At 31.2% G+C, this 26,354-nt stretch overlaps 1 protein-coding gene across 2 annotated transcripts; it reads right to left on the reverse strand.

The window, feature by feature from the left end:
- On the reverse strand, positions 1-26,350 carry LOC139517641 (nuclear valosin-containing protein-like). 2 transcript variants are annotated; one of them, XR_011663174.1, is made up of 24 exons: positions 26,037-26,191; positions 22,977-23,050; positions 22,429-22,478; positions 21,308-21,410; positions 20,258-20,327; positions 19,088-19,483; positions 18,783-18,846; positions 18,585-18,649; positions 17,778-17,912; positions 16,385-16,486; positions 14,519-14,636; positions 13,972-14,113; positions 13,390-13,527; positions 12,225-12,478; positions 10,487-10,566; positions 9,736-9,858; positions 9,151-9,255; positions 8,581-8,643; positions 7,922-8,044; positions 6,635-6,734; positions 5,675-5,781; positions 5,307-5,383; positions 3,073-4,616; positions 1-2,200 (listed from the first exon to the last, which is right to left on the reverse strand). XR_011663174.1 is itself a non-coding variant. In XM_071308916.1 (24 exons), the coding sequence occupies exons 1-24, from the start codon at positions 26,082-26,084 to the stop codon at positions 202-204; spliced, it is 2,733 nt and encodes a 910-aa protein (XP_071165017.1). In that variant the 5' UTR covers positions 26,085-26,350; the 3' UTR covers positions 1-201. The 2 variants fall into 2 exon arrangements, 1 of the variants encoding a protein (XP_071165017.1); XM_071308916.1 differs by having other exon boundaries at positions 1-249; positions 4,469-4,616; positions 26,037-26,350.
- Positions 26,351-26,354: the final 4 nt, after the last annotated feature.

Genomic DNA, 26,354 nt, shown 5'->3' on the forward strand with positions numbered 1-26,354 from the left:
TTATTGCTTTAAACCTTTATTTTTCTGGCAGCATCATATATTTATTTTCTGCATCAAGATGATATTTGATCCTAAGTTTGTCTACCTTGTTAAAGACCACATTGCACAATGTTTTTTTTTCACTGGCCAATATGAAGAGCTCTGTAAACATATTTGGGCTTCAAAAGTTACACAGCAATCAAGATTTAATTTTATTCGATATCATCCATTCTGTAACTGTTCTTTTAACTTTGCATATTTAAGTTGTTCCTAAAAATTAAAAAAAAATCAATTAATAAAAAAAAACCATTGTTTTATTTTTCACAATAATAATATATTGCTAATAAAAACTAAATAAAACAGGAGTTCACATGATACCTCGCCTGTTGAAATATTTAGTTAATAAACTCTAAAACTTGGGTCAAGGTCAAACAAAGACTATAAGATGCAAACATAATCCCCATATGTAAAACCTGACAGCTGGTTGTAAAAAGTGAGACCAAGGCCAATTTATATACAGAATGTTTGTTAAATAAAAGCTTGGTTAAAACAAATCCATAAACCAACTATTGACAACCATCCTTTCAAACCCACACGTACTTGTCTGAAGTATATTCAATATTCAAGGTTTTCAGTGGTTATATCTTAATGTTTTGTTATATAGGGGAATTCAGTATTGATGTCTCATATTTGACAGTCTCAGTTAAATAAATTAACAACTTCTCTTAGTCTCTGGTTGTTACAGCTTTATAAACTCTTTTTATCGTTATATGCGATATATGTTCATTGTCAGAAAATATAAAAATTATATGTTTGAGGTAAAGAAACAGGACATAAAGCTAGCTAGTACATATATTTTTTTTATCCTGCAATTTACACACTGCACTTGAATTTTAATTGTTAAAATCCAAATAATTGTCTCAAAGAAATTAACATTATATAAACGGGGACTGCTAAGAGGACCCCAAAATGAAATGTTATGCAAAAAGAAATATCTACATTACAGCTTGCACAACATCGAAGCGTGGAAACAGGAAACTTCATTTGTACAAGTACAAATAAGGCAAAATGTATTTGTGTACCTTTTATGTGTACAATAGTTTGCAGATTGCAGGGATAACCAATTGTATGTGCCAACCCTATATATAAAATATAGTTGCTTTCTTACACTTGAATGCAGGGGTCGAAATTAGCGCTGGTCCAGTGGTCCGGGACCAGTAGAATGTGCATCAGACCAGTAGATTTTGTCAGCTGGTGGTCCGGCGGACCAGTAGAAATTGGTCGATAAAAATCACTAATTGCATCGCAATCTCCGATTGTTTACAAAACAATTTACTTGTGAAATCAATTACACAGTACTAGGGGGGAATTACAATAGATCAAGTTAATTAATATCTCGGGTGAGCGTCCTTCACAACAATATAAAATGTGGAAATTTTAAATGTTAAACCGCCGGACAAAAAAAATAAAATAAGTGAAAATCAAAAGGAAGATCCAAATAAAGTATATGAAATTGACAAAAGGAGGTTTTCTGAGATGAAACTTGTAAAGAATGATTGGCGATCAAAATTGCTTCCAACTGTTTTATCAGATCTTTTATTCATTATGTTTCACACTGAAGATATAGCATCATTTGATCCGGTCCCGGCTATTGAAATGTGGAATATTTCTGGACAGCACTCCAGACGACCTAGTCAGGCACCCTATGGTCGTCATGAGGATTGTGATGACCTGGAAGACAATGTTGATATTTTTTCTGTCCTTGATCCTGATTTTGATAAAGAAAATTATTGAGATTATCAAAGCCTGTATCAAAACCAGAATCAAGACTATCTGTCTAACTTGTGTAAACGAAAGCATCAAAATAAAATTAAACATCTATCATTGATATTAGTTTTTGTCAAATGAATGTCATTTTTGCAGGACCAGTAGATTTGGAGCCGGACCAGTAGAGTTTTCAGTCCACTGGTCCGGCTGGCCAGTACACAAAAAAGCTTAAATTCGACCCCTGTGAATGTACTCTAATAAGTCAAATTTTTAAAGTTATGTAACTTTATCAACATTTCTGATCAAATTTAAATATTGCATAACCATACAAAGATAAATATCTCAATTTTTTGAAAGGCATTGAAAATTTAAAGACAATAGTTTTAAGATTAATTAATATTGTAAACAAGAATGTGTCCATAGTACACAGATGCCCCATTCGCACTATCATTTTCTATAATCAGAGGCAGGGTTTCCGCTGGCGGTCGCCATTTTCGCAATTTGCGAAAAAATAATAATTGTGGCGATAAAAATTCGTCATTTGCGAAAGAATTTGGCGAAAGAAATATATAAACCGATTTATTTTCCTCCATCTTGTTTATTTACTTTGTTTTCGAGTTTTTCGGACTTTACCCGATCAGACAATACTCGGAATTAACCTTGACCTCATTAAGATTTAGACAGAAAATCAATAATCAGCTGATTGCATTTCATAGCTATCGACAACAAAGGACTAATTAATAAAGGTGTTGATTGAATTGTTTCACAAAATGATATGGTCAAATGGCTTCCGCTATAAATGTCACATACAGAATTTATTTACATCTTTGCGACGCACGTGTTTGAAGCAAACTTTTGACATCTATCCCTTTAAAGATAGTTTTGAAAAGAAAGCTGTTGGTGTGACGAAAATTGTTCAAAAGCAAGAAATATTTCCGATTAAAAACTTTAATTCTTTTATCCTTTGACTTTAATAAAGTCGTTTGAGTGACACATGCACGTGTTTCAAGCATAGTTGTACGTCTCAACTTTTTCATTTACGATGGTCAAGAAAAGAAAACTGTCGTTATGAAAAAATCTATCCAAAAGGCTGGGAACAACCCCTCGAATGAGAGTTACCCTTCAATTTAATGACTACACATGAAATGAGGGATCAATTTCATGAGATAAAAGCTTTTGTTTTGTTGTAAAAATTACTTCTTAGTACAAAAGGGCACAACAGGAAAAATATATTTATGTTACTTGGCGAAAAAAATAATAAAGTGGCGAAAAATATATTGTTTTGGCGAAAGAGGTGGCGAAAAAAATAATTGACCCAGGGGAAACCCTGATCAGAGGACAGTGATATTGGGGTAAAAATCTAATTTGGCATTGAAATTAGAAAAATCATAACATAGGGAACATGTGAACTAATTTTCAAGTTGATTGGACTTCAACTTCATTGAAAACTACCTTGACCAAAAACTTTAACCTGAAGCAGGACAGATGGTTATGCAACTACATCAATATTTCTGATCAAAACCAAATTAATTTGAAACTTAATTAAGATCCAACATTTTGTTTAAATATTGCAAAACCATACTGAATCTTACAAAGATATATATGTACAATTTTTGGCAGGTAAAAAGCCAATTGCTTATTATGAAAGAATTTATCTCAAGGGTTTCAAACTCAAAAGCTGTTTTCAGTTCTGTCTTATCTTTGAACTCTTCAATTTAAACAATTAATTTGTGTGAAACTTCTCAAATCAGTGCTAGGAACTGTCTTCCCCTTGCAATGAAGTGAGAGGTTTTGTTCCATATTGAAGGTCTCATGTATGTTGATATTGTATCCTGCTTTTATACACCATATAATATTATTTCAGTTAGATGACATGACATTATTTTCATTTTGGGGGATACATAAAAAAAATAAACAAAATTGTCAACTGATTCATTGCTGGAAGCTGAAGGTTTTAATTTTGTTTTTATCCCAAAAAATACTTGGTGGCTCAGAAATGTTTTGCCTTCTCTAAGACAGGTATTTTTGTAAATACATGTATCTGTTCATTAAAGTTTTGACAACTTTTGCATTGGTAACGAAACTTACTTTTTGTTATACAGAGGGTCTGACTTTAGCCTTGTGTAATGTTAAAGAAAATTCCTGTTTGTAACACAGAGGGTTTGATTTTTGCTTTGCATCATGGTGCAGAGCTATTAGTTTCAGTCGATAACATGCCATCTTAAAATAATAACTTATCACATATAGATTCTGATTGGTTGCTTTATGATGCAGCTGAGATACAGCAACAGCTATTGGCTTAAATGAGATAAAGAATTACAGACTTTTCTTGTTCAGGATAAGACATCTAATGCCGGAAAATTAACTATGTGAATTTCAGTTCCTATCAACTGACATTAATTCATGTTCGTTTTCATGATTATGCATATTTTGCACACTGAAATTCAAGATTGAAATATTAATTATTAATATGTGTTTATTTACTTTGTTAAACTGCAATATGCAAAATTTGTTTTACTAAACAATGTTCCTATACAATGTTTACAAAAATGCATTATCTGTATTTTATAACTTCTACCAATCTACACACACCTCCAGTGTCGTGTCTATTTGTAAAATTTTCTACTAGTAAAGTGAACAAATATTACCCTAAATTAGAATAGAGCGAAAGCTTTTTACAATGCTCAAACATGTATCCTTTTGTTTTGTTAGAGAAACTTACTTTTTGTGATACAGAGGGTCTGACTCTTGTAAATGCTGTATTGAAATGCTCCTTATTTACTTCTATTATACTTGTACCCTGACTAGATATCATCACTTTTAAAGCAGACATTGAAGCTTCTCTTACTAAGGCTGCTAAATCTGCTCCTCTGAAAAAGATAGTGTTGATAAAATTCATTCATAAAAGAATTCAGCATCCTTCACGATATTTTCTAAACACTTTTATACCATTGCCTTTAACCAATTAAATTTGTACATAAACACACCTTTCTGTATCATAAAAATACTAGTCTATTATTATATAGTCAAATATAGTATGACTTGTGCTATAATTTAACAACTTTACAAAATGCAAATAAGATATGTAACTCATAGTTAATACACCATTATAACTGCATATCAAAAATTATGACAAAATCTGAAAGGTCAGCAATTTTTTTTTATCAATCAAATGAACCAGTACTACTGTCAAGAAATGTTCCTAATCCAAGACCAGTAGTTTCAGTAAGAGGAATTCAAAGTGAAATACCTCAATACAAAACTATGTCTGTTTTTCCTTATCTACAATCAATGTCTCCAAGCTAAGCAAATTAAGTCTTTTTAGTACAGTTTTAATAATTTTTTACAAAACTTTTCAAGTTCAATGATAGTAATTTAAAAAAAAAAAAGCAAGCAGAATTAAGGAAGTGAATACTGGATAATGTTCACCATTGAGGTTGCATGCAGATAACACTAGAGATAGGAACTTTACTCTGAATATTTAAATCCTCATTTCAATCCTTTTCATCAAATATTTTTGCTCTTTACAGGGTTAAAATTGTAGATATGTAAATACTTACGTAAAACAGTTACACCTTTCATCTTTAGCTAAGGATTCTAAATCTACATCCAGTGAAAGTTTGGGTTTTGTTCCATTCTGAATGCAAAAATCATAAAATATTAAACATTCATTTGATTCTTTTTGACAAGACCTAGTTTCCTAGGAAAATCCCAGTACTAGCAAATGCAAGACAAAGGAAACTATTCCATAACAATTCTTACTTAAGATAGTAATATTTCTTGAGGTATTTATTAATTTCTTCATATACAGAAAATTTAAAACTTTTCATCAAGGCTTCTGGGCACTTATATAATAAATATATAAGCTTCACCTTAGGTTGTGTAGATTTGTATTATTATTGTTAGAATGTTCAGTAGAAATATATACCTTGGTGATAGTTTTGAGTATATCTAATCTGTCATCAGGACATGGCAATCCTACATACAACGTCTTATCTAACCTGCCCGGCCTTAAAATGGCAGGGTCTATTATATCTGTAAAATATTTTCAAACAAAATAAAAGAGCATTTCACAAAATATAAAACTGTTGACACAGAGATATTACTGTCTCGTTTACCAGCAAACTGCCATATTACTGCATTCCTTTGTAAGTAATAATAAAATAATAAAATTCAACCCATCAGAAAATTGCACATACATCAAATTTGTTAGAATATGGGTAAAGAGTTTAAAATGAGAAGCATGTATTCAGATGCTTATAAAAAAGCATTACAAATATCAAAGGTTTTTCACAAGTTTCTATCAAAAACCCATATAACTAGAAGAAAATATGAATAAATTCAAAAGTAATTGAAACAAGACTATGAGGTATACATCCTGACATTCTGTTTATAGTTAAGATTCATTATATGCCTTGTTCGGATCTACAATTTAGATATCATCAACAATTTCGTTTAGATTTATAGATACATCATTAAAAAAGAGATTAAATTTTTGTTGAACATTTGATAAAGGAAAGTTGTTCTTCTTCTTATGAATAAATCCAACTAACATAGTTAAAAACTTCACATTTTTCTTTGTCATCTAGACTTTCTTTTATTATGTATAAAGTGGAGAATTATTACATGACCCTTTATTTGATCTTATAATAATTTTCCTAATTTTCACAATAGCTTTTTGGATTTAACATATTTTCTAAAATTAAGATATCCAAATTAGTAGATTTTAATTTTTGAAAGCCTCAAATTCTTATAGAAAATTGTAGGGCATCCAAGCACATGCATTCTATTTAAAGGAATTTGAAATTTAACAAAAAAAATATATTACATGTAGTATTGTATCTCATAGTATCAATCAATCAATCAGGAAATTAAAACTTTATCATACCCGGTCTATTTGTAGCCCCCATTATAAATACACTCTTCCTCTCCTCTAAACCATCCATCTCTGTTAACAGCTGGTTTACTACTCGTACACTGGATCCACCCTGTAACACATCAAAGTAAACAACCATAATTATTCCTCGTGCAACATATTTTCATGTTCAAACTTTTTCCAATAACAATATCTGTAAAAATTTGTATCACATTTGGCCATTAGTTAAAGGAAACTTTAGTTGTATTTAAAATCAAGTGAGCTTACTTTTGTTCTTTGATGTCTTATCGCTATTTGTCCTTCATTTAATACTGGACATTACAAAAAAATAAGTTTGATGTCATAACTAGATGTGTCAAAGCGACATGAATGGCCCTGTCTCCAAAAATTGTAATAACAATAACACATGTGGACACAAACATGATGGTAGTCTCACATATAAAAAATCAGCTCAAAATCTGGAGGGGTATAGAAAACAATTCCGGATAACTGGGATTTTCAACAATTTTCAAAGTTGTAAACTCTTTATTTTGGCAAAAATAAGTGAAGTGGAACTAAACTTACACTTGATCTGTAACTCATCGTGGTTAACTCACATACCAAAAATCAGCCCAATGTTTGAAGGCGTTTAGAAAAAAAGTCTGTATAACTGTGATTTTCAACAATTTATCAAAGTCCAAAGCCCGTAATTTCGGCAAAAATTAGCCAAGCGGAACGAAACTTAAACTTGATCTGTAACTCATCGTGGTTAACTCACATACCAAAAATCAGGCCAATATCTAAAGGCGTTTAGAAAAAAATTCTGTATAAAGATTTGTTGCGGAATGAAGGAATGAAGAAATGACAGAATTATGGACAAGGAACTATATGGCACCGACAACTTCGTTGCGGGCCATAATAAAATATATCTGACGCCACAATGGAAAAGAGATTGTTAAATGACGTCAATAGTTCAAGCAGGGCTAATTCTCTCTTCAACTGGGACAGATTTCCAAATAGTGATAAGGTGTATTCGGGAGCAATAAGTCATATTTATATTGATATTTGCACTGTTTATATTTACCTCATAAAAAATGAAGATTACAGAATATGGAAGTACAGAATGTATTTTCACAATTCTTTGAATATGTTTATCACCTGGTGGTTCAGAACTATTAACAGAATGAAAAAAATGTTCTCATATCATCAGCTGCCAACATGTGAATTTTTCGTAATTTCAAATTTATCTGAATATAATTATTCTATAAAAGCTTACAATTAAGTAAAATTAAGATGATTACAGTATAACTAGTACTATACCTCTCCAGAGTCTGACCTTCTTGGACATAAGGCATCTAATTCATCAAAGAATATAACACATGGTGATGAATTCCTGGCTCTCTGGAATACCTGTCTCACTGCCCTCTCACTTTCTCCTACATACTGTGTTTATATACAAATAATGTTACAAATTATTATTTTGAACATGTTATGACTATTATAAAATTTTTGTAAACTTCATTACTGGTGTCAATATCTTGCATAAAATACGTCATTTACAGTTCATGATCAAACATACTATTAACATCTGATGTTCAGTGGTTGTTGTTTGTTGATGTGGTTCATAAGTGTTTCTCGTTTCCCATTTTTTTATATAAATAAAACCGTTGGTTTTCCGGTTTGAATGGTTTTACACTGGTCATTTTTTTGGGCCCTTCATACTTGCTGTTCTGTGTTCTGCCAAGGCGAAGTGTTTAAGACCGTACTTTAACCTATAATGGCTTACTTTTACAATTTATGACTTGGATGGAAAGTTGTCTCATTGGCACTCATACCACATCTTCTTATATCTATTAAAACTATTATAATTATAGATAATTTACATATTTCAATGTCTTCCTATCATATAAATCATTTTCAATTGATTTGTTGAAAAATTATCAAAAGCTATGTAGATTATAAATGAAGTTATAACTTACCATGTTTAATAGTTCTGGTCCCTTCACCGATATGAAGTTGATTCCAGATTCATTTGCTACTGCCTGAAATTAAACAAATTGTACTAAGAACTATTTGTGTTATTATAAGTTCCTGACGAAGGCACTCTTAGGGCACTCATGCTTTCTCCATCAATAAAAACATACCATCACTTTAAAGTGATGTTTACCACCAACAATCAATCAATCATAAAAACTGATGCTACAACAGTAGATAGTTTTTAGAATACAGTAAAACCTGTTTGTATCAGGACATCAAGAAACCTTTGTTAAAGCAATACCTGTCAAATCCCGAGTGGTTTTGAAATTTTAGTGACAGATTTAGCGAAAACATTCAATTTATACTTATTTGTAGGCTACTACCCATGTGTATTTGATTTTAAGCCTTCCACATAACCTTTCTTTGTGCAAAAATCAGGAGATCCATATTAAAAGTTTGTTAATTTGCCAGTCATTGACTCAGATACAAAAAGGTGACTCTCCTTTTACCCCTGATTTTGCCATAACCTCAAGGAGTATACATTTTGAACTTAAAAGTTAGATAAAGATTACCTTTGCCAGTAAAGTTTTCCCACATCCAGGTGGTCCTGCCAACAGTATGCCTTGAGCTTTAGATAAACCTAGATCTTTAAATGCTTCTGGGTGTCTAACTGGTGCCTATTTGAATAAAATTTATAATAGAATAGCTATCAGGCCTGGACAATCATTTTAAAAAAGGGTGAGAGTACATGTATACAGTAGAAACATATGTCAGGTAAATTACCCGCAATTTTTTTCTCTTTATTTTCATTCAGAAAAAAAAGTGTAAAAATTTCATGGTGGTTTTTATCTCTACTGAATATAGGATATTTACTATAAAATTAATTAATATCACTAAACAAGTAAATTTTCTACTAGCTCCACAAAAAATTGAAACTATGTAATGATATTTTTTTATATTTTAAGCATCTGTATAATTGAGTACATCTATACAGTTTTTAAAATGTACTATTTTAAGCATTGAAATAAATGTAATAAGATTTTATAGCTGCCTTAAATCTTTGATGAGAAACAAATAACTGATGATTCTGATATTGAAATAAAATTTTATATGTCACATTAATTTCTTCACTCAAAACCGACTACAATAATTCCTACCAGAATAGCTAGTTGTAGATCTTCTCTAACAGCATGAAGAGCACCAATATCATCCCATGTAACATCTGGTATGGTAGCAAATCCTTCTCGCTTGGCAGAAGGCTGCACATGTTTTAAAGCTTCCTAAAACAATACACAATTAAGGTCATTGTGACCTACATTTGAATGTTCACAACTTCTGATTTTTTCTCACATTCAATACAAAAATATAGAGATGTGGTATGATTTCCAATGAGAAGGTACTATTTATAATGCTTTATTATACATCTTTAACGTGGTATATCCATACTTGACACATACTCATCACCTTAACAGTAGATATGTATTCTAGACTGGTACTATTTATTAAATAATGATTTCTCATTCATCTGTATAGTTCTATATAATACTTATTACAGTAAGAAATTATTGTGTGCATTTATTTTTGCAATTTTGCAATTTTGCAGAATGGACAGAAGTGCAAAATTATTGATTGCAATTTCGGGAAATACAGATATATGTATCAATTATCAGAATTAGCATAACTCAACCAGTCACATTATTTGCAATAAAAAATAAGTCACAATAATTTCTGAATTAACAATGATTCCCTTGCATCGGCACATATTCATATTTAATTTTTATCTTGTATAATACTGATCATTTCACTTGGCTCCTTATATCTATTCATATTTGTTATGTAAAGCTAATTATTTCACTTTACTCTTCATAAATATACATATTTTTACAGAATACTGATTATTTTACTTGCCTCAAAATCTTGCAGATTTATATTCAAAGTCTGTAACTGTTCATTGGTTAATGGGGGGAATTCTTTAAGCCATGATAATGCTAAAAAAAAACAATAATAAAAAATGTAATTTTTATGTATGATTGCTCAATCATCTTAATGTGAAATTGAAAATATGAAATTGCATATTCAGGATGATATCATGGTTATTTTAAATGAAAATACCTTACTTTGTATTAAGGCTCAGTAGGGAAAAAATTTCAACTGTAGATCACAAGGCATTAGTCTCTAGGAAGACAGGTTATCATATTCAATCACAGTATTCTGACTCCATGCCAACTATTTAGTCTAAGATGCATTATTTTTTATTAGTTATTAGTGGCTTTGAACTATCTGTCAGTTAACTGTAAGTACTCTCAGATCTGTACCTAGTGTCTTTTTGTTGTTGGGATGTACAAGTACCTGGCCACGTCCACTTGTATTTTTTTGTCTATCTGATGAGTTAAACCTTTTTCAACTGATTTTTATAGTTTGTTCTTATGTTGTACTGTTATACCACTGTCCAGGTTAGGGGAGTGTTGGGATCCAGCTAACATGTTTAACCCTGCCACATTCTGTATGTATGTGTCTGTCCAAAATCAGGAGCCTGTAATTCAGGGGTTGTCGTTTGTTTATGTGTTGCATATTTGTTTTTCGTTCATTTTTTGTACATAAATTAGGCCGTTATTTTCTCTTTTGAATTGTTTTACATGTGTCATTTCGGGGCCTTTTATAGCTGACTATGCAGTATGGGCTTTGCTAATTGTTGAAGGCCATATGGTGACCTATAGTTGTTAACTTCTGTGTTATTTTGGTCTCTAGGAGAGTTATCTCATTGGCAATCATACCAAATTTTCTTTTTTTTTAATAGTCTTTGCTCTTGCTGTGTGCAGAAGATAACAATTTCAAAATCTGTAGATTAAACTAGTAAGGCCAGCATGCTACAATGAAACCACAGATGCAGCACTATTTGTGTAATAAAATAATGCTTAAAGTATAATATTCACATTTAATTAATGAAATTTAGCTACTTGCATCAAGAAAATACTATACAATTAATAGTAAGACGATTCAGAAATCCTAAATATCCCATTATTTTTCAGTTAAATTGATCCTTTTTTAGAATTTTTTCAATATCTCTTGTAATTTATAATTTAAATGCTTCTTTCTGTATTAATTGTTGATCTGACAATGTTAGCACACAATCACGATTTCATATCATCAGTTGAATACCAATGACCTTGACTCTTCAAATACACTGATTGCACACCTGGCATTTTTCAAATTTTGATCAGCATTTCTTCTATGTTAACCTTGCTAGTTTTGATGCAATAAATAAATTAAATTAAAACTGTTAATGCAAACATGTGACAAGAACATTATATATCATTGCAACTATTTCAGCCATGAAACAAAAGGGTTTTTGTAAAACTGTTTAAAATCTAATTCAAAGCAATGCTTTTTTCTAAAAAAAAATTTGGTATGTGACAAGTCCTTATACAATAACATGCCAAACCAGCTCATTTTGTAAAAAGAAGCCTGCTAACATATCAGATTTTTTTCAATGATATGTTTTTATGTCTTATGTCTAAAGTTGTGTTTTAAGTAATCAACTGTCATGAAAAAAAAAGGATTGTAACTATTCACTTCGTGATAGCACCTGCACAGAGGGCTGACATTAGAGAAGAACATATTGGTACACTTAAAACTATAATCTTACCATCTATAAGTGTTAATGATTTGAAATTTACATCTTTAGGTTTCTCTTCTATACAAATGCTGCTTGTTTCTGTTTCCATATCTTCAGTAGTATCTGGTACACTTTGGTCACTTGCTGATTGACCATTACCTGTACTATTGACTATATCACCACCAGTTTGGTCAGTTGATATATCAAAAACTACTGAGTTAGCTGAATCTGTTTTCTGTTCAATAGGATTTGTTACTAGGCTTTTCTGCAAGTCACTGAACACCCTATATTAAAACATAGGTCATTAACAATTATATAAATTTCCTTTCCTCTTAATTTGTTTTTATCAACATTATGTATTAATTAAAACAGTAAGAAAATAAGATAACATGTATCACATCAGCAGGATAATTACACTGAGCTAGCCTTTAGTAACTGTAAATTCTTTATCATAATCATGCTTGTACTCCTGCTATTGTGATCTTTTATTCAGGTTATATTCCAGTTCTAATTTTGATCATACTTCTTTTTTTATGTGACTTCCATTATTTCACTGAAGTAGATATCATAAAAGAAAATTTAAAATAAACAAGAATGTGTCCATAGTACACAGATGCCCCAATAATATAATCATTTGCTATGTTCAGTGGACCGTGAAATTGGAGTCAAATCTCTAATTTGGCATTAAAATCTGAAAGATCATATCATAGGGAACATGTGCACTAAGTTTCAAGTTGATTGGATTTCAACTTCATCAAAAACTACCTTAACTAATAACTTTAACCTGAAGCGGGACAGACAGACAAACAGATGGACAGACTAGAAAACATAATGCCCATAAATGGGACATAAAAATAATACTGAAGCCTATGCATATGTTTATTGGCCTGTACCAAGTCAAGAAAATTGTGTTTGTAATTTGGAACAGACAGCAATCCTTGATTGCCCCTGTAAATCTATCTATCTCTACTCAGAGTGAAAAAGAGCTAGAACACTTTATTAATGAAAACTGCTTGTAAACCTTTAGTTGTCTTTTGGTAATGTGTGTCCTTTGGTTGTTATCTCACTGACATATAGCCCTTATCTCCTTAAATTAATATCATAGAAAAGAAAAATCATACATCAAAGCTTGATATTATTTCAAGGCATCATATGTATAAGCAATTAAAGTATACCCCGATTTTCCTCTACATACCTATTAACAGCAACCATGGCAGCTTCCCTTGTCAGAGATGTTAAGTCAGCTCCAACATAACCTGGAGTATTTCTTGCTAGAAATTTATAGTCAAAATTTTCTGCCAGTTTTAAATTTCTGCATAATACTCTTAAAATCCTGTTAAACAGAAAATACTGTTAACATTTGTCAGACATATACTTAAAATCTTTTATTTTCGTATTTAATTACAACTCAAAGTACAACTACTTGTAAAGATTTTCAACTGTTGATTGGTGAATCATTAAATGTGTATTTTTTATGGATATACGTTTGTTTTTTCCATTGAAGGATACCAAGTAGACATTTAACCATGTCAATGGAGGTCTAAATGTCCTTTTGTTTTCAAGCATGTATGAGTCTGCTGTTTTGCCCATACACCAGTCAAACATGTAACTGAAAATATCTGACTTTCATTGTTTAGTTTCAACGACATTGATTCAAAACTAGATTTACTTGATTTAAGTATTTTTCAGCAGTATTCTTATTTATGCTAAGCCAACATATTAAGCTGCTAAGTGAATACCTGTCAAGACTCCATAAACTGTTAAAACAATCTGTTACCTTTCTCTGGACGATTCATCTGGAATACCAAGACAGATTTCTTTATCAAATCTTCCAGCTCTTCGTAATGCAGGGTCTAATGAATCAGGTCTGTTAGTAGCTCCTATCACTAATACATGTAAGTCTGTCTTAGAACTCAAATCTGAAAACAGAAAAATCTGTCTTAGAACTCAAATCTGAAAACACAAAAAATCTGTCTTAGAACTCAAATCTGAAAACACAAAAATCTGTCTTAGAACTCAAAGATGAAAACACAAAAATCTGTATTGGAATTCAAATCTGATAAGAGAAAAATCAAACTCATACACAATACCACTTTTATCTTTCAAAAATTAAGACATTTCTGCATTAGAAATGAATTTCTATGAGCTTGTAATTGTTATGTTCCTGTTAAACGTTTCTTTTTAATTGCTTTTTTTATGTACGAGACTGTAGCCCAAACAGGATGTGTGACACCTATTCCTAAGTTTGAAATTGGTAAATTTTGTAACCAAAGTTAGTTACATTCAATGTATCTGTTGCAACTTAAACATTCAGTAACATTTACCATCCATACAGGACAGTAACTGAGCCACAATCCTTCTCTCCATGTCTTTAGAAGCTGTTTCTCTCTTTGGTGTAATGGCATCTATCTCATCTATAAACAGCACACATGGTGCAGCAGCCTGTGTATAATTAAAACATAGCAATATACAATATTAGGTCAATGTCAGAAAAATATATTTTTTTTTGTATGAGGCTGAGAAACTAGGGTTCCCCAGTTTTGTTTTTATACTGCAACTTAATTTAAATAAACTCATCAAAGAAACCAGGATTAAATTTTATATTTACGCCAGATGCATGTTTTGTCTTCAAAAGACTCATCATTGACGCTCGAATCCAAAAAAGTTGAAAAGGCCAAATAAAGTATGAAGTTGAACAGCATTGAGGACCAAAATTCCTAAAAGTTTTGCCAAATACAGCTTTAAAGTAATTTATTCCTTAGGTAAGGTAATCTATTTCTGAGGTAGAAAAGTCTTAGTATTTCAAAAATTATTTCAAAAGTTTTGTAAACAGATAATTTATAAATATGACCATATCAATGATAATTCATGTCAGCACCGAAGTGCCGACTACTGATTAATTCATAGATAGCAATCAAAATTGTAACACAAATTTCAAACTTTTTTCCATCCCGTAATGATCCTCTGATTTTGACAAAAGTGTTCCATGATGAAATTGACTTTGCACAAAATTAAGCTGTGTTACTATATTTAGGAAATAAACACAACTAGTTGCAGTATAAAATTCAAGTCCGTGCTGGAATAGAAACAAATTCACAAGGAGATGGTATTGTTAATACAACTGACATAAGCCTTGCTGACAGGAATTGTGACATATGAAATTACCTTACAATAACTCTTAATTTAATGAGGTTTAAATAATTTCAAAACATTTACAGGAGCACTGATTTAGATTAAAATATGCCCTGCTCCAAAGTCAGAAAACAAATTGCATCTATACATTTTCTTTACATACTCTATCAAATAAATCTCTTTAGCCTCCTATAAACATTGGATACATACCACTGCACCATCAAATAAATCTCTTTAGCCTCCTATAAATATTGGATACATACCACTGCACTATCAAATAAATCTCTTTAGCCTCCTATAAATATTGGATACATACCACTGCACTATCAAATAAATCTCTTTAGCCTCCTATAAATATTGGATACATACCACTGCACTATCAAATAAATCTCTTTAGCCTCCTATAAATATTGGATACATACCACTGCACTATCAAATAAATCTCTTTAGCCTCCTATAAACATTGGATACATACCACTGCACTATCAAATAAATCTCTTTAGCCTCCTATAAACATTGGATACATACCACTGCACTATCAAATAAATCTCTTTAGCCTCCTATAAATATTGGATACATACCACTGCACTATCAAATAAATCTCTTTAGCCTCCTATAAACATTGGATACATACCACTGCACTATCAAATAAATCTCTTTAGCCTCCTATAAACATTGGATACATACCACTGCACTATCAAATAAATCTCTTTAGCCTCCTATAAACATTGGATACATACCACTGCACTATCAAATAAATCTCTTTAGCCTCCTATATATATTGGATACATACCACTGCACTATCAAATAAATCTCTTTAGCCTCCTATAAATATTGGATACATACCACTGCACTATCAAATAAATCTCTTTAGCCTCCTATAAACATTGGATAATTACCACTGCACTATCAAATAAATCTCTTTAGCCTCCTATATATATTGGATACATACCACTGTACTATCAAATAAATCTCTTTAGCCTCCTATAAACATTGGATACATACCACTGCACTATCAAATAAATCTCTTTAGCCTCCTATAAATATTGGATACATACCACTGCACTATCAAATAAATCTCGTACTTTCTCTTCTGATTCACCAGATACTCCTGACACTATTTCTGTAGCTGCTATCTTGATAAACGAAAGACTTAATTCCTACAAAAATAAGAAATGACGTGCTTAAATATGGAATACACAGTGGAAAGCCTAAAATGCAAATCTTATTACCATCAATATTATGTGACTGATACTAATGTTCAATTAGAAAAAAAGAAGTAGCCAGTACACTAACTTATTCAATATGGACCTTTTTAAGACACATTCTAATATTAGTTGTCACACATATTTCTTGCATATAAAAATTTATCCAAATTCAATCATGCATTAACTGTAGGTTTACGTTGGAAATAGAAGAAATCACCTAGTTTGGACCTCAGGAAAAGTCTGTATGCCTGAATACAGATAGCTGGCCAATTTGGATACATATGTTGTTTAAATACTCTTCCTTAAGAAAACAAAACTTGTTTAATTAAAGCTTTGATTTGCTTTATAGGGAAACCACAAGAATAATAATTTGAAAATAGGATGTGCAAAATTGTATCATACATGTAGATTGATGGTTCTGGCAAAGTTAAATAAATTCTAAAGAGGGATTCCAGAGAAGCTGTGGACCTAAAAAGGTTATGTAAAAGTTTTTCAATGAAAGTAGATTAAACTATCCAAAACATGTATGCTTGCTAAATATCATTTAAGAATTGAATGCTTTTTTTTGTAAATTTATTGGGGTGTAAAAGCGTTGACCGAAGTACATTTTGTAGCGCTTCATACTTAAAATGTGCGCACGGTCAACGCTTTTACAACCCTATAAAGTTACAAAAAAAAGAATTCAATATTTATAATTACATTTTTAACTATAGGATCATGAAAACACGCCTTTTATCAAGTTTTTATTTTATTTACCTGTGCACTTTATTGTGGGACCTCGTGTCATCATGAATGAGAAGTTTTATTGAGTGATACAACTACTTAAGGAATAACACATGATGTGCAGTTAGCCAATCAGAATAACGTATTGTAATGAAACATACATCTAATGTAATTATTTCTTAATACAACTTCTTGCTTATTTAATTTATGAACAAGAATGTGTCCATAGAACACAGATGCCCCACTTGCACGAGTCTATGATTTTCTATGTTTAGTGAACAGTGAAATTGTGGTCAAAACTCTAAATTGGAATTAGAAAGATCCTATCAAAAGGAACATGTGTACTAAGTTAAGTTGATTGGACTTCAACTTCTTCAAAAACTACTACCTGAAGTGGAAGAAACAGACACACATACCAAAAAAAAATAATGTCCCTAGGTAAGGCATGAAAATATGTACTAGTCAACTTACTATTTTCTTGCTTATTTATTTTGTGAAAATTATGTATTAATCAGCTTACCCCAGCAATGGCATGTGCTAGTAGTGTTTTACCACATCCAGGAGGTCCATGTAATAAAAATCCTCTAGGTGGCGTTACTCCCAGTTGTTGATATACCTCTGGATGTCTCATGTGTACCAATAATTTACATATTTCCTGGAAAAAGGTTGATATTTTATCATGTAATTGATATCAACAGATTTTTTAACGTTCAAACTAATGAGTAACTTATATATACACAACTTTGGTTATCTTTTTAGGTATATTTTCTATATTTGAGCAATGTCAACAATGAAAAGTAAAACAAGGGAGACACAAGGCATAACCATTTTGTTGACATATTTGGCCCAGCAAAAACATCATTCTTATACAGGTAAACCAATGATATACATAGATCTAAAAATCAATCAGACGTAGAAAAATCATCATCATTCAATTGCATGTGCATTTTTGGTTTCTTTTATATATGTCTTCAGAGGTCATCTTGAGGATTGATTAATTAGTCTAAAGGACACACAAAATGCTGTACATCATAATGAGTTCATGTATTGTAAATTGTTTCTCTTGGACATTTTGTTATTTGAATATATGTTTTAAGGGGACCAACTGAAGCATGCCTCCGGTTGGGTGATTTTCTCGCTGTATTGAAGACCCATTTGTGGCCTTCTGCTGTTTTCCGCTCTTTGGTCAGGTTGTTTTCTCTTTGACACATTCCCAATTTCCATTCTCAATTTTATTTAGTATGTGTTTTTAATCAAATATAAGAATTCAGGTCAAATCAGTGTACATGAATTTGGCAGCTAATGCCCTTTAAATATTCAAACTTACCACTAGTTTGTCATCATTGCCTCCAATATCAGAAAATGTAACAGTAGATTTCTGTACATCTGGACCTGTAAATAAACACACAAATGAAATTTTCAAAAAAAGGAAATATAACACAAGGCCCATGTATTTTTTTAAATGTTAAGCTTAAATTCATTGCAAGTATAATTTCAATCAAATTTTGCACACCGTGTCACTAACCTTTCTTTTCTTTTTCTTCATTGTCCTGCCTTTTTCTTTTCTTTTTAGGTGTGGCACTTGACTTCTGAAAATTTATACATAAATCTATTTAAAATCCTGCTTAAAACAGGTTGATTTCAAATCCAAATCATTTCAGGACATAAAGACAAAATACAATATTTATATGAATTTTGATATATATTGTAATTTCAACTTTTAGTCCCAAACTAAAGCAGAACTTGGTTAGAAGATATAAAAAATAAGTATGGAAATCAATGCTTTTACAACAATAGGTTCAAAAGATCAACTTGTTGCTACAGGTATACCTTTAATGATCTTTTGTTTCCAATGGATTCATTAACTATAGAGCCTGTTCTACTCTGTCTGTCAGACTCCTGTGCTAAATCTACACTAACTACAGAGCCCGGTCTACTCTGTCTATCTGTTTCCTGTGCTAAATCTACGCTAACGTCACACAAGTCATCATCACCAATGACAACAATATCTGATTTACTGTCTGTTTTTTCTTCCAAATTTTCAAGCAATATGTCTGTCTTTTTAATTGAGTTATTAAATGTTGTTTGTAAAGGTGAGGGTCTTTCTCCTGTTCTGTCTATAAGGAAGAGTTTATTTGAAGGTTTCTGGTTATGATCAGCTGTTCTGTTTGGTGTTGAAGTTTTTTTATACATACTTGTCATCATATTATTGATAGAGTTCTTATCCTGAAATTAAAAGAAAATTTCCTAATATATAAATCATTGCATATAATTTCACATAAATAGTAATACTCTATGAAACAAAAACGATTGAGCAATCTTTAAGGAATCCATGTATGAAATAGAATGAAAACAAGGTATTTTGTGTTCATGCCTTAACCCTATGTCAATCTCATATTGAAAAGAGTGATGACTGCATTATTCATTTGATTTTAAAATTGGATTTAATCTACATTTTTTCCTCCATTCCTAGTGTCTGAGCAAAACTTAATGGCTTTTATACCTATATTTTCATCTGAAATCACCAACCATCAGAATACCTTTTGTTTCTTGATCTCATGAGTTCACCTCATTATTTAAGTTACAATAAGATTATTTTTGTGTTAGTTTTCTGTTTTATCTTTCAATGCACTTTCATATAAAGATTTCTGCCCTTTGGTAAGGTTTTAGTCTCTTTGACACATTCCCCATTTCCATTCTCAATTCTCTGTCCACTTACTTCAATGGTCTCAACATAAATATCTTGAACCTGAATATAATTTTACCTTGTGTTGTTCAGATTCAGGATTTTTCAAACATATTACCGCATATGTTATCTGATGAACATCTTACCTCATACTGTACATATGAGTTGTTATCTGAAGAATGTCTTACCTCATACTGTACATATGAGTTGTTATCTGAAGAATGTCTTACCTCATACTGTACATATGAGTTGTTATCTGAAAAATGTCTTACCTCATACTGTACATATGAGTTTTTATCTGAAGAATGTCTTACCTCATACTGTACATATGAGTTGTTATCTGAAGAAAAACTGGCTGAATCGCTATCAGAATCTATAGCCTCACTAGTAAATAGAAATAGTGAAATAAAATATAATAAAATCATCAAATAAACCATAATTGTAATTCAGTGATTGTCGTTTGTTTATGTGTTACATATTTGTTTTTTGTTCATTTTTTGTACATTAAATTTGGCTGTTAGTTTTCTCGTTTGAATTGTTTAAAATTGTCATTATTTGGGCCTTTTATAGCTGGCTATGCTGTATGGGTTTTGTTCATTGTTGAAGGCTGCAAGATGACCTATAGTTGTTAATTTCTGTGTCATTTGGTCTCTTGTGAAGAGTTGTCTCATTGGCAATCATACCACATCTTCTTTTTTTACATAACTATGTACAAAGTTTGATTCAAGGTAGAAATTGTATTATTGTAATGACTTTTGACAGGAGCTTCTTCATTTTATTATGTTTTATTTGAGTAAAGGAATATCTGAGTTAAATCATTATCTCAAGAAAATATTTAGAACTTGTCATATACAAAATCCTATGGTAATACACTAGACCAAATTGAGTTATGTCCTTCACCATATTAGTTTGTCAAATATGTGTGCCTTTATGACATCATTTACCAGATAGAGGGGCCCACTTGTATCCCTGCACTATCTAAGTTCATCAAGTGTCTTTGTGATTGTCATTATGCAGGATAAACTAGAAATACTGATTGTTTTGTAGGAACTTAATGACAATTCCCTGATACAGCAGTTTAAGTGTTGGTTATAAATAATTAGAATTTAATTGGCAGAAAATTTGTGCAATAAAGCATCACATTTTTTTTCAAGGAAAACTGCTGGAGTTACAGATGACACAAATAAGTTATCCTCTATAGCATTAACTGACAAAAAAAAATATTCACATCATATGAGAAACCTCAGAATAGACAATACAAGGGGAGACAATTAATATAACTGTCAATCAATACAATTCATGCAATGCAAAATTATAATCGTACAGGAACATAGTTCTCATAAAAAAAAAAAATCATTTCATACATGTCATTCTTCTTCTGTCTCTTTTTCAGGTATTTTGTTTCAAGATCATCCATGGGATTCCTTTGATTTCTGTCTTTCTCTTCTTGCAATACACAACCATAGGCTGAAAACAATTCATGATTTTTTATTATCTAAAAAATAGACATTAATAAAAAGCTGTTCTATCAATTGCATCTTCGCTAGCCAAGGGTTACGATCCACTCTCGCTCTCTTCACCCTTGGCGGATTGAGCCAACATTTGTGAAAACAATGTTGCGCCATCTGTCGAAATATTAAAGTCACGCCCATTCCGAATACATTATTCTTGACCAATGGTAGCACTTGAACTCTTCAATTTTGAGGTAAAAACACGGTAGTGTCTAGATTCTACACACTTGGTAAAGCCGGAAACGAAAATTTACGTCAACATTCATGCATTTGTGCATGAAACATACACAGGAACTTCTATTAGTTGATTAAAAACATTCAAGTTGTCACTAAATATAGTCGTATGTATAGGGGTGTAAAGACTTGTTGCACAATAAACACGTGGCAATTGTTTACAAACACTTTCTAAATTTTCACGTGATCATATTAAAGGCGCTTTTTGATTGGATGCAGCGAGTTTCGACTGCAACCAATAAAAACCCTTACCCTGTGTCTCTGAAATTTTATCTCAATCCGCCAAGGGTGAAGAGAGCGAGAGTGGATCGTAACCCTTGGCTAGCGAAGATGATCAATTGTAGCAGTATTCCATATTTAGAAAAATAAAGACATACACTAATATTTCTGATCTCACGGAGGTAATAATTTTCAATGCACGTCAGGTTTTTGTTTTTATTATTCTTAATTTGACTTTAAGTTCTGGCTTTTTTCATAACACAGGGGTAAAAGTATGGGTAAAAACAATATATTACCTTTGAACAAGTCCTAAATCTATTTACACATTTCTTAATCTTACAGATCTGTGAGTGTTAATGTTCTACATGTATAAACAATGTAGTTGGTCATTTTGTAGAATTAATTCTCCAATGAAATTCTCTCATGATTCATGAATTGTGATTTCAAATACATCTGAACTTGAATTCTCTGATCTTATTTTGTTGTAGTTCAGAAGATAATACTGTTTAAAAATACAATACCTTTGCCTACCAATTTCACAAATACATTCTTTTTTCTTCTACCATATTCACTATAATGAAAAGTATAGAAATTCATGAAAAACAATCATAAACTAGGGTTTTTATTACTTTTCATGCAATCTTTACCAAAAAATCACCTCTTCTGTACATGTACATTTCTTAGCTAATTAAATATGGTCTCTCAATGACATGTCTCTATATGAATGAATGAATGAATTATTATAGTGCAACCTGTATCTATACATGTACAATGGATACATATTAACACAATATTACATTACAGCCAGCCAGATAGGCTTACAATGCTCTGACAAATTAAAGATCAAATTTTGAAAAATAGATAACATAGTTTTGGGTGAATGTCTAAATTATTAGAAAATTCAACAGTTAAAGTAAAATAGTTAGATAATTTCTCTTCTGATATGAAATATGTAGAAATATGGATTGATTATATTACTTTGAATTTCTTCAAATATCGAAATTTATTACAGCCAATCATGAATCATTGATTACCTTTTTCAATTAGCTCTTCAATATCCATAAATTACCTGTATTTTCTCTGTAGTTCCTCTGCAAGATATACAACACTTGTACACGTTCCTAGTTTCTTTGACTGTAGAAACTAAAATAAACAAATGATATTTCTTTGTAAAAACAGTTAAATTTAACTACTGTTTTTTGTTCTTTCTAAAACAATATAATACATAAACACACAAAGGTACAGAACATTAAGTATAAATTGTCAAAAAAAAATCAAATTTAAAAAAACTTTTTTTCATTTAGGCCATATTCATGATCATCTGGAACTGTATTCTTATATTTCCTCTGGACTTAAAATTTGGTAAAAAAAATGAAGCTTTCTATTTCTGTTTATTACCTTATTTGCTCAACCAGAAAGAAATTGAAACCCAAACAGGATCCGTCAGACTCACCACAGTTTTTTGAAGATGCAAGTATTGTAAACAACTGTAGCTATATACAAACTCAACATGTAATACAGAATTATAGTTATCCCGTACCATTGTAAACTCGTACCAACGTCAACTCGTACCACTAAAAAAAAACTCGTACCAATGCAAACTCGTACCACTGCTAACTCGAACCAACTTATTTAAATGCATTTAAATGGTGTTAAATAATGAATATATACTTTACTTTCACCCAATACCTCTTAAGTCTGTAAAATATATATAATTTGAAAGTACAATGACCAATTTGTAGCTAATGTTCCTTTTCTATTGGCCCTGGATATAAAATACTTCAGACTGGTTTTTTAATTACTTATATTTGTAATATTATTAAAGTTTCACCCCAAGAAAATATTTATTTTTCATGAATAAATCTTAGCAGTTAAAACGGTTAATCAAAATGATTTCCAAAATGAAATTCTTACTGTCTATAAATTAAATAACAATGAAATGTAACTGTTTCCTGTTAAGGGGTTTCCCGAATTTTCCCCGCCAAAAAGCAAATGGCTTTCAACAATTGTAAACATAGCATTCGATTTGTGATCATGGATTACAGCTTTAATTAATTTAATTTGGATATAGATATTCAACTTAAGTTACAGTTAAAGCAATGTTTTTTTTTTACTTTCTTCTGGATTAAAACTAGTTTGAAAGATCAGTTTATAAAATAAAGCTTATAAAAACATTCGTATTTTTGTCTAAGCTTTCCTTAAAATCCAGTATAAAATTCAAGTAATTCAACTTTATTTTTATTAAGTTCACAAAAGAAAAAAACATAGAACATTCATGTTTTTTAATATATTTTTAATGGTACGACTTCCCAGTGGTACGAGTTTACATTGGTACGAGTTAACTTTTTTTGTACAAGTTAACGTGATACAAGTTTTCCGTGGTACGAGTTAACTTGCTACCATAATACATCAAGGTCATACCTGCCAACTTTTGAAAGTGCCCATGGGGGTTTTAGTGCGAGACAACAATTTCAAAGGTTAAGTTCTTTGCGACGTATTTTGCGCGTGCTGTTTTGTGGTCTATAAAAAGTGTCATATTTGTATGATGAGCTTACAAGCCTTTTTCTTAAGAATATTTGCATGATTCTAGTTATTATATCAATAGAAAAGATGAACATGTAGCTATAAGACCAGGATTTATTTTCAAACTTAAATTAGAAAAGTTTTTACAAATATAATGAATTTTCCCATTTTCAAGTAAAAAAAAAAATCTAATTTATTTTTTATTATAGTCAAATGACCCTTGTCTTAGGGACAGTCCCCCATTTACCTGTTTGTTTGGTCCTTGTGAAAAATAGAGAATAGTACATTGTACTTTAATGATTCAATAATTGAATAGATAAATAACATATGTTAAAGCAAGTGTAATGTCAATAAATTAGTGAATAAACTACTATTTATTATCTTGATGGTAGTACTGCATCATTGAATTTTGTCAATCAGCCATGCTTTTATTCTTAATCTGTGTAAGAACCTCATTGAAGGTGAAAAATCACCCATGTTCAAGATTTTAAAATTCTACAACACAAGTTCAAAATATAGCATGTTAGAATAATCTTGAGAGAAAACGTTTTTGATTGGCTCATTTGATTTGATCACAAGAAACACTGAATTTGATTGGCTAACACGATTGTCTCCCTTGAACACAGTTCAAAATCGGGAACAATGAAATTTTTCGTGTAAATTTTCACAAAATCGTGTTTTATAGCTTTTTTCACGATCACGATCGTGCAATCGTGACAAAGGGTCAAAATCGTGTAGTACACGCCTAAATCGTGAAAGTTGGCAGGTATGCAAGGTTTTATTTCTCTCAATTAAGAGTTACCTTAATTTTAACTATATATTTTCATTGTTTGAGGGTCACATCTTCTGCAAAGATTGCCGATTTTGTCAAACTTGTAGAGGACATCAGTTTAGTGAAATATCAAAAAATCAAAAGACTACTCAGTCTTAAAATTAAATAATCTATGGAAGGCATTTATTTTTCATATATGTCCCTTATACAGCATAATACATATACAAGTTAAGATAACCATCTCACAAATTATACTTTGTAAATTCAATTTATTTCCAAATAACCCACACGGATGATGCATCCATAGGGACTTGACTACAGGTCATACATTTGTACATACATGTATAGCTCGCTAATCGTCTACATTAAACATTCATTTAAAAAAAAATAATGTGTCCCTTCTATCAAACACTGACACTTAAAATGCAGGTAAATGTTGAACGGGCTATACAAGGATTGAACTTACGACTTTGGCAATTGTAGCCCACACCTTATTTTAGAGGCGATAGGGCTCCTGCAAATTCCAAACCCTGCTATACATTTGTATTGTTGACCTTTACTTTAGTCAAATCCCTATGGACACATCTCCACAAAGTATGGACGATCTTGTCCCATGGCCGATACATCTTTTAATGGCATCCTATGAATTTCATGGCAGTATGAACGTCGTGTCCTATATGATGTTACTTGATTTAGACATTTCTAGACCTACAGGATGACAGGATACAAGTTGAGTACAAGACCTGACGTCGACTATTTTACAGTTTTAGTATCTATTTCATTTCTGATTTGTATGAAATTGGGGATGTTCGATAAGTTGCTTTTCAAACATACCTCGCGTATCCTTGGAATCAAACGTGGATCTGATATATGACTTGACATATTAAAGCTACAGTCGTTTGTTTTTTCTCACACATGGCCAAGGTAAACAGGAAGTACAATATATATCTAAACAAGTGAGGTTAAAAAAATACGGACAAACTTGTTTCAAATAATATTACAATTCAGATAACATTTATGTGGAATAAATACGGTTTTGTCAGAACATATAATTCAAAGATATTGTTCAAAACACGAAAACAATGGAAATGATTTCATATTAATTTTTTTTAAACGACATATTTGGTGCCCCAAAACATCCCGGGACCTTTC

Source organism: Mytilus edulis, chromosome 3 (genome assembly GCF_963676685.1).
Source record: "Mytilus edulis chromosome 3, xbMytEdul2.2, whole genome shotgun sequence".
Classification (NCBI taxonomy): Eukaryota; Metazoa; Mollusca; class Bivalvia; order Mytilida; family Mytilidae; genus Mytilus; species Mytilus edulis.

Bases quoted from the DNA above. Each gene is read 5' to 3' on its own strand.
- LOC139517641 (XM_071308916.1), bottom strand. From the start codon at position 26,084: ATGTCAAGTCATATATCAGATCCACGTTTGATTCCAAGGATACGCGAG. The intron at 20,328-21,307 runs GTATGAAATGAT...TCTATTTACTAG, and splicing joins AGACAGAAGAAGAATGACAT to TGAGGCTATAGATTCTGATA. The intron at 16,487-17,777 runs GTAAGCTGATTA...TTATTTTTGTAG, and splicing joins TAGCACATGCCATTGCTGGG to GAATTAAGTCTTTCGTTTAT.